The sequence below is a fragment of the Chanodichthys erythropterus genome, chromosome 16 (assembly GCF_024489055.1).
Source record: "Chanodichthys erythropterus isolate Z2021 chromosome 16, ASM2448905v1, whole genome shotgun sequence".
In the NCBI taxonomy this organism is placed as follows: Eukaryota; Metazoa; Chordata; class Actinopteri; order Cypriniformes; family Xenocyprididae; genus Chanodichthys; species Chanodichthys erythropterus.
Window position 1 is genome coordinate 46,336,505 of NC_090236.1, and position 15,334 is coordinate 46,351,838.

The following is a 15,334-nucleotide window of genomic DNA, read 5'->3' on the forward strand; positions in this document are numbered from 1 at the left end:
TTACACACATATTGGTACATTTCTGCTGTTAGCACACCTCTAATTGTCTACTGAATTGGTGACTGAGTGTGTAAAGCTGAGTGTGTTATCCCTGCAATGGACTGGTCATACATCCAGGGTGTTTCTCAAGCCGCAGGGATTGTCTCCAGCATCCCTGTAATCCTACATAGGACAAGCATTTAGGAAAATGGATAGATAATTGTCGCACCAAGAACAAGACAATCAGACAATCTAAGACAATCAGTCGCACTCTCAGGTTGTCGTAGACTGTATTTTTATGCAATATTTATTACATTACTTTCAATATAATCACAGAAAGAGACTCCAATCACATGATAACTATATATGGTAATGGTGTTACCAGAGTAAGTGTGTCTCACTATATGAAACGGTCACACCCATCATCATCAACAGCATCGTCATTAAGCTGAGTGGGTTCTTGGGTGCGGCAAAAGCTTTATGACCCTCCACAAAGGTTGAAGTCCTGCTCCTCAACGGTAAAGTAATTCAAACTCAGCTATCAGGAGCAGAGACAAGACTGCTCTACAGACTCTTCCTTTAGTTTGATTCTAGCACATTATTCTATCCTATATTTTTTTGTATTTCTTGCATTTTCTATTTCGCTCACCTGTTGGGGTTAAAAATGTCAACAGCATTAGAGGTGACTGGATTCTTCATGTGTTTGGTCGGCTGGATGGTTACTGGTCTTGCTGTGGCTAATGACTATTGGAAGATATCTAGTGTGCAAGGCACCGTAATCATTTCAAACCGTCTCTATGAGAACCTGTGGCATGCCTGCGGCGAGGACAGCTCTGGAAAGGCCAACTGCCAAGACTTTCAATCTATGTTGGCCTTGCCAGGTAGGAAATTTATTAAAATGAAACCAGGTTATTAGGCTTGCTCTGTAATATTAGCACACCTTAAAAGTATCATAAATATAAATATTCCTATCATAAATATAAACATATAATTGTTTTAGAATCTTGCATTGGATTTATGAGGAACAATACTTGGACTTGGAACTTGGTAAAACTCTCCAAGTCTAATCGCTGTCAGCCATTTTGCATTGTAACAATATAGAGAACCGTCTATGCCCACTTTTTACTCTTGATTTTATTTACCAAGTATTACTGGCTTTTATTAAATGATAAACATATACACTAGTGATCAAAGATAGCTTTTTAAAACTCTGAATAAATTGATCCACTTGCTTTGCAAAATGACAATCTTCACTCTTAAATATAATGGATCCATGAAGAACCATTCTACCATTCTTTAGATTTTTAAAATGTTTTTCATACTATTAAAAATAAAAGGTTCCTTTAAGAAGTTCTTTGTGGAACCAAAAATAGTTCTATGGCATCGCTGCAAAAACCTTCTTTTAGAAACTTTATTTTCAAACTGTTTCGAAGCACTTCAAAACAGTTTTTGTCATTAAAACGTAATCTAAATTATAAAACACAAAAACATTTAAAACCATATTAGACACTAATTCATGGGTTTACCAGTACAAAGCAGTGATTCAAAACAAAAGATTCATAAATGCTTTGAAGTTTTATGAAAGCACCAATCATAAATATGAACCATAGATCATTAATGCCAATCATAACAAATTAGACTATAATGATTTATGATTATATTTTATATGCATACGATTAAAAGTCTGTACTGTATAGTGACAGTAAACCTGCCACACCAAAGTTACAGTATGTGCGTCCTCATTTTAATCTACTAAAAAAAATAAAAAAAAATAAAAAAAAATTCTAAGACTAAACTTTTTTTCTTATTTTCAGTTCATATTCAAGCATGTCGAGCATTAACGATCATCGCCCTGATCCTGGGGCTGGTCGGTATAATTTTATCTACCATGGGGCTGAAGTGCATTAAGATTGGGTCAAAAACAGATGAGTCAAAGGGCAAGACTATGGTCATTGGTGGCATTATCTTCATCTTTGCAGGTAAGCAGAAATACAGTATGTGTCCATATGAACATTACTTGTTTCTATTATTATTTAATTGTCTACATGTTTCCCCCTTCTATTTAGCATCTATATAATAATATAATTATTGATAGAAATATTTATATCTCTATATATTTATCTAGGTATTTGCACTATGGTGGCTGTATCTTGGTATGCTGCACGGGTTGTTGCAGAATTCAATGACCCTTTCTATGGTGGCGTCAAGTGAGTAGACATTCACACACATTCTCAAATGCACATACATTTACTTATCTAAATTGAGTGAGGATTAGATACATTCCATAGACTTCTGTTTTTATATACAGCTAATTACTATATTATTATATACTATATACTATATATCCCTTTCAATACTTCACTCGTACTGCGTCACTAGACGTGGTGGGGAAAACTTCTTTTTCTCCGATTAATGAAGCCATTTTTATAACGCAGTGGAACTGCACGGCCATTGGTTCGTGCAGTTAAAATAAAATGAACCAATGACGAGGCAGTGGGGTTCACAAGCCTATGGCAATGAAGCCCGCCAGAGCCCACCAATTTGAGCAGGGTCATCTGGCTATATAAGCGGGCATTCTGGCAAAGGATCCTCTTCTCTCCACGGCACTACGAGACTTGAAGCCTTCTCGCCATTGACATGCCTCGCAGCGAATCAAGCTGACTCAGTGCCTGCTCTTTTTCAGTTGATCGCCACTCTGCAAGCAACCCTGATCAGTGCACTGCTCTGCAAGCAGCCCGATCAGCGCGCCACTCACAAGCCACCTTCAGCATCCAAGAGCAATTGTTTCAGTGCTTCCTTTGCCGCCATCCGGCGAGTTTAAAGAGTGGTTTCCTAAGAGCTAATTTTCTAAGAGCAAATTTCTGTGCCGTTGTTGCAAATGTCATGCCACAGCTGTGGCTCATGCAAGGCACCCCTGCACACTGATGACCTTGGCTGGCCAGGTGGCTTCTGCACTTCACACCATGGCCGTCCTTCAAGTTTTTCAAGCCAAACTCCTTTGTTCCATGAATGACCCGACCAAGCAGTATTCAGGGAGCTGTGCAGCATGACTGATCTGGCCCTGCGCGCTACGTCAATGGCCAGCTTAGTGGTGCTGAAGCGCCACTTATGGTTAAATCTGATGGAGAACAAGGAAGCAGACAAGACACTTTTCTTTCCTCGACTCCCCCATCTCCCCCACTGGTCTTTTTGGACCTCCCGTCAATGGCTTTGCAGAATGCTTCACTGCTGAACAGAAGTCATCTCAGGCGATGCGACACTTCCTACCCAAGTGTTCCATCTCTGCAGCTGCTTCCAGTTTCCCCAGGCCTGCGCCAACTCAGCATCCTGCGAAGCCTCCATCTTCGACTGCTCAGCCTACTCCACAGCCTGAGCCTTAACAGCGTTCCCGCTCTGCAAAGTGCCGTCCCTTCCTGAAACATCAGGGACCCCGACCCAAGATAGCGCTGGACCCTGCACCTCAGAAGTCATCCTGATCTCTCAGACAGGAAGAGGAAGGGGCTAAGCCTCGCTGCGGCCAGACCACTCCCCAAACAGCCTCGTTTATGCCTCCAAACACCCTGTGTAGTTAGCACCCGTGTAACTAACCGCTGTGATTGCGGACAAAATAAAACACATATTCAAAAAGAGAGATTTTTCCTCTTCCACTTATCACGAGCACCAGGTCCCCTCACAGCGACCTTTCACTCGAGCCAATTCAACCCCTTGCCACACGGGCCAATGCCTGGCAGGCCATCCCCGGAGTGTCAAAAAGGGTTTTGGGGATAATAAAGCGAGGTTATTCAGATCAGTTAGCTCGAAAACCCCCGTGCTTCAGCTGCATGGTTCCCAAGGATGTTCATGTTCTGCACTCCGAGGTAAGCAACTTACTGACAAAAGGAGCCGTAGAGACGGTTCCGCCAGTTCAGAGTGAGTCATGCTTTTACAGCCATTATTTCCCGTCCCCAAGAAGGATGGCGGTCTCAGACCCATCTCAACCTCAGACATCTGAATCGCGCCCTTATGAAATGGTTGTTCAGAATGACTACTCTGAAGCAGATCCTGTCACAAATATGCCCAGGGGACTGATTCTTCTCTCTGGACCTGAAACACGCTTACGTTCACATCCAGATAGCTTATATCAATATACGGTCCTCACATTCGGACTGTCTCTAGCACCTCGTACTTTCATAAAGTGTATGAGAGTACACTCTCCCCTCTGAGACAGACGGGAATTCACATTCTAAACTATCTCGACGACTGGCTCATCTTAACCCAGTCAGAGGCCGAGCTAGTATCGCACAGATCCCTTCTCCTCAGCGTCTGGGGCTCAGGGTCAATTTTGCCAAGAGCTCACTGTCTCCCAGCCAACAGATCTCATTCTGTGGCTGTGGTCATACCAGACCATGCTCTGGCCATACAGCAACTTTCAGCCATCTTCAAAGTTGGAGCCTCTCTACCTCTCAAGAGTGTTTCAGAGAATGCTAGGCCTAATGGTCTCTGCATTTCTGGTGCTACAGACGGGCCTGCTTTGAATGCGGCTCCTACATGCGGCTCCTCCGTCCCATGCTTGGGGTCATGGACGCTTACGTATCAAGGTGAACCAGGCTTGTGTAGCAGCCCTGGCCCCTTGGAAGAACCCTTGCTGGTTCAAGCAGGGCTTGGCTCTGGGAATAATCTGCTGGAGGAAGGTCATCTCGACAGATGTGTCCAACACAGGTTCGGGAGCTCTGTGCGAGGGCAGACCAGCTTTCAGCTCCTGGTCGAATGAGGAAAGCCAGCTACATATCAACTGCCTGAAAATGCTGGCAGTTTGCAAAGCCTTTCAGGCTTTCCTGCCAGACCTAGAAGGACACTATGTTCTGGTCTGCTCGGACAGCTTGACAGTGGTGTCCTACATAAATCACCAAGGCGGGCTCACCTCGAAGAGTCTCTTCAATCTGGTGAATAGCTTCTTGGAATGGGCACACTGCAACCTGTATTCGCTGAGGGCAATGCATGTGCCGGGCAAATTGAACCAGGGAGAAGACATGCTGTCCCAGAGCAATGTCCCCTCAAAAGAGTGGATGCTCCATCCTCAAATGGTTCAGAGAATTTTGAAGATCTTCGTAAGGGCAGAGGTTGACCTCTTCACCTCAGAAGACAACTTGCATTGCCCAACTTATTTTTCAAAGAACAGGGATGTGCTGGCTTATGATTGGCCCAGCCTTCTTTTTTATGTTTTTCCCCCAATCGCCCTGATCCCTCAGGTTATCAGGTGAATCAGGGTTCTCTCAGTGGCCCCTCTCTGGAGAAACCAACTTTGGTTCTCGGAGCTGTCTCAGCTGCTCATAGCAGCTCCATGGCCCATTCACCTGAGACAGGACCTCTTCACTCAGGCGAACAGGATGATCTGGCACCCCAGCCTGAGCTGTGGGCTCTGCACTTATGGCCTCTAGAGCCCCATCTACAAGATGTCTTTATGCCCTTAAGTGGTCGGTTTTCTATGCTTAGTGCACAGTCCACAACAAGGACCCATCCTCCTGAAACATATCTTTGATATTGTCCTTCCTCCAAGTGTTGTTTAAGGGCCATACCCCTTCCACTCTCAAAGTCTATGTGGCGGCTATGGCAGCTTCTCATGCTCCTGTACCCGGGCAGTGAGTAGGCAGGAACAACTTGGTTGTTCGCTTCTTAAAGGGGTCTAAGAGGCTGAACCCGCCTCGCCCCCTTACTGCCCTTTTGAGCCATTACAGTCAGCTGACCTTCAGCCCCTGTCTCTTAAGGCCACCTTGCTACTAGCTTAAGCATCAGTCAAGTGAGTAGACTTACAGGCGCTCTCCGTGAGCTTTACTTGAAGCAATTGTGCTGGCAGACTCTTCTTTGGGCCTGCAATGCCCCATTACAAGCCCACTCCACCAGAGGAATCGCCTCATCCTGGACATGGTCCAGTGGTGTGGCCATTGCAGAAATCTGTCCGGCGCTAGCTGGGCCTTGCCGTCCACCTTCGCCAGGTTCTATAACCTGGACGTCCCTGCTCTGCAGGCTCATGTCCTTTCTGCATAGTAAATTGGCCTCTCAGGGCTCGCCCCACTGGGAACCCACGTACCTGCCTCGAGGCAGGACCGGTTCTGAGCAGAGCTTGACTCAAACTCACCGGAATTCCCTGCAACTCTGATTAGATCCGGGTTATTGGCTTCAGGCATTTGCCTTAGCTTCTTGTACACTTTTAGCCCGGCTTAAGTGCCTAGGCTGTACAAAGTTTTAGAACAATTGTCCAGGGCTGGGCTTAACCTCTGTGACTTTAACCCACTTTGCCTCCTGTAGGGCCCTAGCATGGCGTGATTGTACTGGTTCCCCAATGCATCTAGTAACACAGTACGAGTGAAATATCGAAAGGGAACATACTCGGTTACTAATGTAACCTTGGTTCCCTGAGGAACGAGTACTGCATTGCGAGCAGAGGTGAGCAGAGTATCCAAAAACTGTACTTAAGTACAAGTACTTATAGAAATATTTACTCAAAGTAAAAGTGAAAGTAATAATCCTAATAGTTACTTGAGTAAGAGTAAAAAAGTATCCAATAAAAATCTTACTCAAGTAGCTTGGTACTAGTTACTTATATATATATATATATATATATATATATATATATATATATATATATATATATACACACACACACAATAGCATGTTATTATTTAATGTTTATTATTTAAATAGATATTTAATTTATTATCATAATTAGATATCTTTGCAACAAACAAACATAGAAGAGACAAGCATTATTTCTAGCATCTGTAACCCGAATGTATCGTTACTATATTAATAACGTATACAGCTAACGTTACATTTTAAAGAAGAGAGAAAACTCTTTACATGTGCTCGCGCACATATCTGAACTTGACACAAACAATGATCAAATACACATTGATGGATCTTCTTAGGTCTGTTCTCCAAAATGTAATCAAATGTATATTTCAGCAGGCGCGTAACTGCTTAACTGTGTCAATGCAAAGCGTTCATTTTCAAGACGAACAGGTCCCTGTGCCGCCATTGCGCAATAGTATATGTATAAATTAATGTATAAATTAAGATATATGCCCATAAAAATGGTAAAGAAATATACTTTTGTTATAGTGACATAATCTGTTTGGTTGTAAAATGTCGGCTATTGGCTGTTTCATGAAGTAAAATCAAATGAAATCGATAGGTCTAACTGTGGAATTGTTCACAGACAGCATACGCAGCTCAACTAATAAAGGTCTTCATCGCTGGCAAACAATTGGATGCATTTGCAGATTTGCTTTTAATTGACTGTAGGTCCACTGCCACTTCATCCGCTCCGAGTGAGAAACCGCTTCAGACGATTCAGCGCGTGCAGGAAATGAACAAATCATTCAAACTGATTCGTGAATCAATTTAGACAGCTTTACCAACTTGTTTGATAAAGTCTTTGAACAGAATCAACTCAAAAGAGTGATTCATTTGTGAATGGGGCATCGTTCATGAAAAAAGAGACAGCACGCATGGAATAAACTACGCATTTCTTAACATTTACAGTATTGAATTAAAATAAAGTAACGAGAGGAACGTTGCCCATTTTAGCGCTTCAGTTGAATTAACCTGAAGATCTTATGCCAGAATACCCGATTATATAGCCAGATGACCCCGCCAATTTCGGGCTCAAGCTCCGCTGCCTTGTCATTTGTTCGTTTTACTTTAACAGTTTCACTGCGTTATGAAAAAGGCTTCAGTAATCTGAGAAAAAGGAGTTTTCCCCACCGCGTCTAGTGACGCAGTACTCGTTCCTGTATCTCAGGGAACTGAGGTTACGTTAGTAACCGAGTATGTTTTCAGTCACTGACTGGCATGGAGCAAGACATTCTAAAACGCTTAATGTGAAAAACATTTAAAGTTCCTTGATGTACTGAAACAATGATATTAAAAGACCAAATTCTTTAATGGTTTCAAATTCAAATTATATAATGGTTTTCTATGGAAAAATGCTTAACAAGAAATTGTGTGTTCCATTTATTAATTGTCAGACCAAGAAATCAAATACATTGTGTTTTACAAATTAGGACATCCTAAAAAAGCAGCATTTGTCAGGTTTAGTTCACTTTCGGAATCAAATTTTTTCCGATATATTGTTAAGTAGGTATACACACCTAACTTTCTGCCTTTGTTTGCAGATTTGAGCTGGGTACTGGGCTCTATATAGGTTGGGCTGGTGCAGCACTGTGTATTCTGGGTGGTGCATTCCAGTGCAGTGCCTATCAAAGAGTCTCTCAAGCAAAAGACAAAGGGTAAATTTTTACAGAAAAATTGGTTAACTGGTTAGCTGTAAGTTACCTTATCATATACAGCGAAAAAATGTAAATGGTTTAACATCACATGTAATCTGTAATCACATCTGTAATTTTACTTTAAAATACTGACAAAAGTATCTTTTTTGCAAGGAAAAACTATGCATTACCATGTAATTTACAAAGCAAAACAAAACAAAACAAAAAAACAGTAAAACAATTTCCAAAAGTCCCTGCATTACACTTCACATATGGTTACATTTTTATAAATATTTTTTTTTTTTACTTTTGTTATCAGTAATGCACATTAGTGTGTTTTTGTGACATTCTATGTAATTTAGTTACATTTAGGCATTTAGCAGATGCTTTTATCCAAAGCGACTTGCAAATTAGAATAGTAGAATCAATCAAATCAACATGAGAACAACAGTATGTAAGTGCTGTGTGAAGTCACAGTTATGTCAGTAAATTTTTTTTTTTTTTTTTTTTTTTTTTTTTTAATAAATACACAAATAGATAGAAGAAGAATAGAAATCAAGGTAAGTGCCACTATTACTGGTTCAAGTGCTGACGAAAGAGATATGTCATTAGCATTTTTTTGAAAATGGCTAGAGACTCAGCTGCTCGGATAGAGTGTGGCAGGTCATTCCACCAGCCAGGAACAGACCCGGAGAAGGTCCGTGAGAGTGATTTTGTGCCCCTTTGTGATGGCACCACAAGGCGCCGTTCACTTGCAGAGCGCAAGTTTCTGGAGGGCGCATAAGTCTGAAGTAGTGAGTTAAAGTATAGCGGTGCAGAGCCAGTGGCCTTTCTGTAGGCAAACATCAGAGCCTTGAACTGGATGCGAGCAGCTACTGGCAGCCAATGCAGACTGATGAAGAGAGGAGTGACGTGCACTCTCTTTGGTTCGTTGAAGACCAGTCTTGCTGCAGCATTCTGGATCAGTTGTAGAGGCTTGACAGTGGATGCTGGAAGGCGAGCCAAGAGAGCATTATGGTAGTCCAGTCTGGATAGAACAAGAGCTTGGACAAGAATTTGTGTGGGATGCTCCGATAGGAAGGGTCTAATCTTCCTGATGTGGTACAAGGCAAATCTCCAGAACCGGGCCGTTGACGCAACATGATCTGTGAAGCTTAAACAATCATCCATCACCACTCCAAGTTTCCTGGCTGTCCTGGGAGGAGTAATGGTTTACGACCCAAGTTGAATTGAAAGGTTGTGATGAAGTGTTGGGTTGGCACCAACCACAAGCAGTTCTGTTTTTGCAAGGTTGAGTTGAAGGTGGTGGTCCTTCATCCAGGCAGAAATGGCTGTCAGGCAGGCTGCAATGCGACCAGCAACCGTTGGATCATCTGGTTGGAATGAGAGGTAGAGTTGTGTGTCATCAGCATAACAGTGATAGGAAAAACCATGATCCTGAATGACAGATCCCAGTGATGACATGTAGATGGAGAAGAGAAGTGGCCCAAGCACAGAGCCCTGAGGTACCCCAGTAGCAAGATGATGTGACGTGGACACCTCACCCCTCCAAGATACCCTGAAAGACCTACCTGAGAGGTAAGATTCGAACCACTGGAATGGAGTTCCCGAGATGCTTCGACATGAGTGTTGACAGGAGGATCTGATGGTTAAAGGTGTCAAAAGCAGCAGACAGATCCAGCAAGATGAGTACTGATGATTTTGAAGTCGCTCGTGCCAGTCTCAGGGCATCAGTGACTGAGAGCAAGGCAGTCTCAGTTGAGTGGCCACTCTTGAAGCCAGACTGATGGTTGTCAAGGAGGTTGTTCTGTGTGAGATAAGTAGACAGTTAGTTGAATACAACTCTCTCAAGTGTCTTAGCAATGAAAGGAAGAAGGGATACTGGTCTGTAGTTTTCTAAAAGTGCTGGATTCAGAGTGGGTTTTTTAAGCAATGGGGTAATCCTAGCCTGCTTAAAAGCTGTGGGAAATGTTCCAGTGCGGAGGGAAGAATTGATAATGTGAGTGAGTGCAGGTACAATTGAGGAGGAGATGCCTGGAGAAGATGAGTGAGGATAGGGTCTAGCGAACAGGTAGTAAGGTGGTTGGAAAGGATGAGTTTTGAAACATCTGCCTCAGAGAGCATGGAGAAGGAGGTGAGAATTTCTGTGGTTTCCATTAAGATGTTACTGTCAGTGTGTGGTGTGGAGAACTGGCCGCTGATGGTTGTTATTTTATGTGTGAAGAATGTGGCAAAGTCATCAGCTGTAAGAGCTGATGTGGGAGGGAGGGGAGGAGGGCAAAGAAGAGAAGAGAAGGTTTTGAAAAGTGTGCGGGAATCAGTTGAATTGTTAATTTTAGTGTGATAGTATGAGGTTTTAGCATTGGAGAAATTAGTAGTGTAACAATTTGTACAGTTATTAATGAATATAATAATTCATAAAGTTTTATGAATAATTATTATGCACATACCGACCCAAGGGGGAATTAAACATATACAGTGAATTAATTACAACAAATTATAATCAGTCACATATATGATTAGTTCTGGTTTAATAATTATGTAGAAAACTATCGGTCCGTCCAGCAAACCGGTAAGTTATCCACCGACTATTACGACAGAAATGTTATCGTCTGGCCACGAGAATAAATTCCTATGATAGCATCCAAACGTAAAGCAAGGATATAGGATCGAAATGTTAAAGTGACCTGGCTTTGTTGAAATGAGCAAAAAGAACAATTGAGCATGAATAAGGTGTTTAATATATGCAAATTACAGTACGACTACAGAGATTATACGTCTAAAATATATACAGAAGGTACACAACATATATATACAAGAGTGAAAATGAAGAAAAGACAGGAACAGAAAGATGATCAAAGAATGGCAAATTACACAGTTAAACCCTTTTGAGAGAGCCAGCACAGAAATCAGTTTAAACAAATTTCAGAGGAATTATAATACTTGCTTATTGGTTCAAGTCCGTGTGTAGCAGTTTCAATGCGCCTGGCTTGGTTGGTCCTTTCCGAGAGGATTTCTCCGGCGGGGTTTTCAAATGAGGTTTAAACTTAAGTAACTTAACCGAAAAGAGAGAGAGAGAGTCCAAAGAAGTGGTGGTCCCGAAAAGAGGAGCGCGATGGAGGCGCATGGTCACCGGAGACGCCCGGGAGAGACGTGCACGAGGTGCTCGTGAGACAATCAGGAGACAAAGGAGAAGGTGTGTGTCGTTGTTTTTATGGAAACCCAAGCTAACACACCTCCTGAATTGTAGCGGCCAATAGATGCGCAGCACTATTTGGCGGAAAAAGTTCCTTTGTTTGGTCTCCTAGCTGAATTTGCATACTTAATGACTATCAGATCGGATTTCGAGATGGAGTACTTTTTTCACAATATCATTAAACACATAGAAAAATGCATTTGTCAGCTATGTGACATACTTCAGTGAATAGCTCGAGTCCGAAGCTTTACGGAGAGATCAAACTCGATAGATCAGAAAGGCATATAAAAGAAGTTATGGTTTACAGACAAAATTCCATCATTAAAAACTAAAACTAACTCAACTACAGTTATTTACTAAGTCTAAACATTAGGAAACATGCACACACTCGAGATACATGATGGGTACATACATGGATGTGACTTGGCATAGTTATATTTTACATATACAGTCAATAATGTATGTTTGTGTGTTTTTGTGTGTTGGAATGTGGATCTGGTCTGTAGTCCACATGAGGGGCCTCTTTGATGTCCTAAGAGCAAGGAAATTGGGCCTCCTGTTTTACCTCGGAGGGTAACAAAGGTGTCAAGTGGGCTCATCTTTTGCAGACCGGTCGGAGCCGAGATGAGATTTTACAACCTAGTCCAGCATGCTAAAAGCATTCTGAACATTCCAAAAGTTTATTGATTATCCTGATACGTGTGCATATGCTACAGTAGAAAAGGAAGAAAGGAGTGAATGATATAAGCTAAAGTCAGTAGGATCTTTAGATTTGCGCCACTTCCTCTCTGCAGCCCTGAGTATAGACCGATGCTCACTGAGAGCATCAGACAACCAGGGGCAGAGGGGGTGGCGCGGGCTGGTCTGGTTAAAAGGGGGCAGAAGTCATCTTAGCAAGATGTTAGAGTGGTGCAAAGAGTGTCAGTTGCATTGTTAGTGTCCAGTGATGAGAGCTGGTTAGGGGGAGGAAGTGTGGATGAGACCAAAGAGGATAGGTGGGATGGTGAGAGGGAGCGTAGGTTTCACCGAAAAGTAATTTGGTAGAGTGTGCGTTGAGTTAGGGGTCAGGTTGAGATTAAAAGTGATGAGAAAGTGGTCTGAAATGTGTAGTGGAGTAACCCGTGTATTGTCGGTGGAGCCACAGCGTGTGTAGATGAGGTCCAATTGGTTACCTGATTTGTGGGTAGCTGAGGTGGCCACTCGCTTGAGATCAAATGAGGCAAGCAGAGTGTGGAAGTCAGCAGCCTGAGGTTCGTCTAGATGGATGTTGAAATCTCCAAGTACTAGCAGAGGAGTACCTTTCTCAGGGAAGGATGAGAGTAACACATCTAACTCCTCCAAGAAGTTACCTAGCTGACCTGGGGGACGATAAATAACTACAAGATCCTCTTGTAGCTTGAATGATTCTCTCTAATGAATGCTAAATAACAACTTTTTAAGTACTAAAGCTGGCTTTGGCCACACCTTACTGACTCAGAGCGAAACGAAAACAAACACGATTTGCCACATGACCACAGTAAACAAACTTCCTAGCAACTACACAACACTAAAATCAAACTAGAAACAATACAAAAACACTTACAGTATGCAGATCCTCTTGTAGCTTGAATGATTCTCTCTAATGAATGCTAAATAACAACTGTTTAAGTACTAAATCTGACTTAAGTACTTCCTAGCAACTTCAACTACAATTTAATGTTTATTGCATTATTTTAGTGTTGTGTGTTAGCTTTGTATGTATGACCCTGTGTACCGTCTATATACAAGTATTGACCTTGATATGAACAGGCTGCTTATAATAAACCTGCCACCTGTATTATTGTGGATATCAATACATCAGTAAGGTAAAAAGGCAGACATTATATCACGTAATGAAACGGTTGTAAGTTTTAAAATATACAGGCATTCTGTAAAGCTTCAAACATTTGTGTTTTTTACGGTGAATTTCTGACTGCTATTTTTTATACTGTCAAATTTAATGGGATATTTTTACAGTGTATATGCACCTCATTTCTTAAAGGTGCTCTAAGCGATGTCACACGTTTTTAGGCCAAAGCATTTTTTGTCACATACAGCAAACATCTCCTCACTATCCGCTAGCTGCCTGTCCCCTGAACACACTGTAGAAAAACACGGTCTCTGTAGTTGCCACAAGCTCCAAAAATGGCAACAAAAACTACCTGGTGCAGCCTGGACCACGAAACATAATAAACATGCTCCAGCCAATAACTGACAAGAATGATTTTAAATGCGTGTTAATGACTGTTTCAGGAAGCACGGAAGGGAGGGGGAGGAGGAGGAGGAGGAGGAGGGAGGGTCTAGCTAGCCTCTGTTTTTTCTAACAACACTTCGAATGTCAACAGGAAGTTACTCCACCCAGGATCGCTTAGAGCACCTTTAACTTCTGTAGAATCCTTATATTTCTAATCTTGCTGTTTTTTTAACTTTTGATGATTTTTTTTTCTCTGTTATATCGTTTTAACAGGGCATACTACCCAGGTGGTAAGCCAAAGACAATCTATACTGCTGCTCCATCTAATGCAGAGACTTCAAAAGCTTACGTTTGAGATACCAGGGTCACCCACATTAACAAGGCTGAACTTTTGTTACTTTGATGTTTGTTTTACTCAATTATGTTTTTGCTACTTTTTTTGTTTTAGGACAAATCATGACAAATGTAAAGATCACTTAAATGATCATGAATGCTGAACTTCTGGAATAAAATATGTTCTCTGATTTCAGATATCTAGATATTTTCCATTGTGTTTAGACTTATGTTTGGTTATGTAAAGGGGAGACTGTGGCAAGCTTTTTACAGCATTCTCATTGTGGGTTAATTTTTGAAATGTAATTTTTCTATGGACACATACATTACATATTGGCTACAAAACCGCTTTGGAACATTTACTCTGTTATTACCCTGGAAAACAAACACACATGATCACATTATAGCAGGCAGGGCATGCTGTGGCATTGTATTTGGTATGTTGTCAGAGTGGGACCGGCCACTGAATGTCCTTTTATAGGTATTTCTGCGAAGTTTAAATAGTAAAACAATTATGACTTCTACTTCCACAATTATCATGATGTATCCCAGTGTGTTCATAAAAATATGATAATACTGGACACTTAATTAGGAGGATGCAAGATTTCACAAAATTATATAATACATATAAAATATGATTTATAATACACATAAAATAAAATATCAAATCATATATTTACTGAGATATAGCATTTGAGACAACTTCCTCATGTGACAACTAGCCCATCTCCTCTAAACATGCTTCGTTTCAGTAGAGAACCAATTTAGTGTTCAATTACCAAAACAATATGTCAAACATGAAATGTGAATAAATACATTTTTTAAACTGAAAATCTTATGCTTCTGATTTCTGAAAATGAATGAATAAATGTTGCCAGTTACCATGTCACATTGTATATTCCAAGGTGTAATCCCTGTAAAACTAAACTAGTTTAGATTCAAATAGAAGCAAAACTGAAATCAAAGTGTCACTTTGGGCCAGGCAGACGAAGATGATAGAAGAAGTGTGTATCTTAATATCAGCTGTTATGTCGGGGCCGGCCCGGTGCTACAATGCTTCTTCCCCCCCAGACATACAGTGGGTACGGAAAGTATTCAGACCCCGTTAAATTTTTCACTCTTTGTTATATTGCAGCCATTTGCTAAAATCATTTAAGTTAATTTTTTTCCCTCATTAATGTACACACAGCACCCCATATTGACAGAAAAACAGAATTGTTGACATTTTTGCAGATTTATTAAAAAAGAAAAACTGAAATATCACATGGTCCTAAGTATTCAGACCATTTGCTTAGTATTTAGTAGAAGCACCCTTTTGATCTAATACAGCCATGAGTCTTTTTGGGAAAGATGCAAGATGCCATTCCT

General features: G+C 41.4%; 1 protein-coding gene across 2 annotated transcripts; it reads left to right on the forward strand.

The window, feature by feature from the left end:
- Window positions 1-474: 474 nt before the first annotated feature.
- Window positions 475-14,799, forward strand: cldn15la (claudin 15-like a). Of its 2 annotated transcripts, XM_067362997.1 has the most exons (5): window positions 477-860; window positions 1,794-1,958; window positions 2,105-2,186; window positions 8,133-8,246; window positions 13,907-14,799. In XM_067362997.1, exons 1-5 carry the CDS (start codon window positions 644-646, stop codon window positions 13,986-13,988), a joined length of 660 nt encoding a protein of 219 aa, XP_067219098.1. In that variant the 5' UTR covers window positions 477-643; the 3' UTR covers window positions 13,989-14,799. The 2 variants fall into 2 exon arrangements, with proteins under 2 accessions (XP_067219099.1, XP_067219098.1); XM_067362998.1 differs by lacking the exon at window positions 8,133-8,246 and having other exon boundaries at window positions 475-860.
- Window positions 14,800-15,334: the final 535 nt, after the last annotated feature.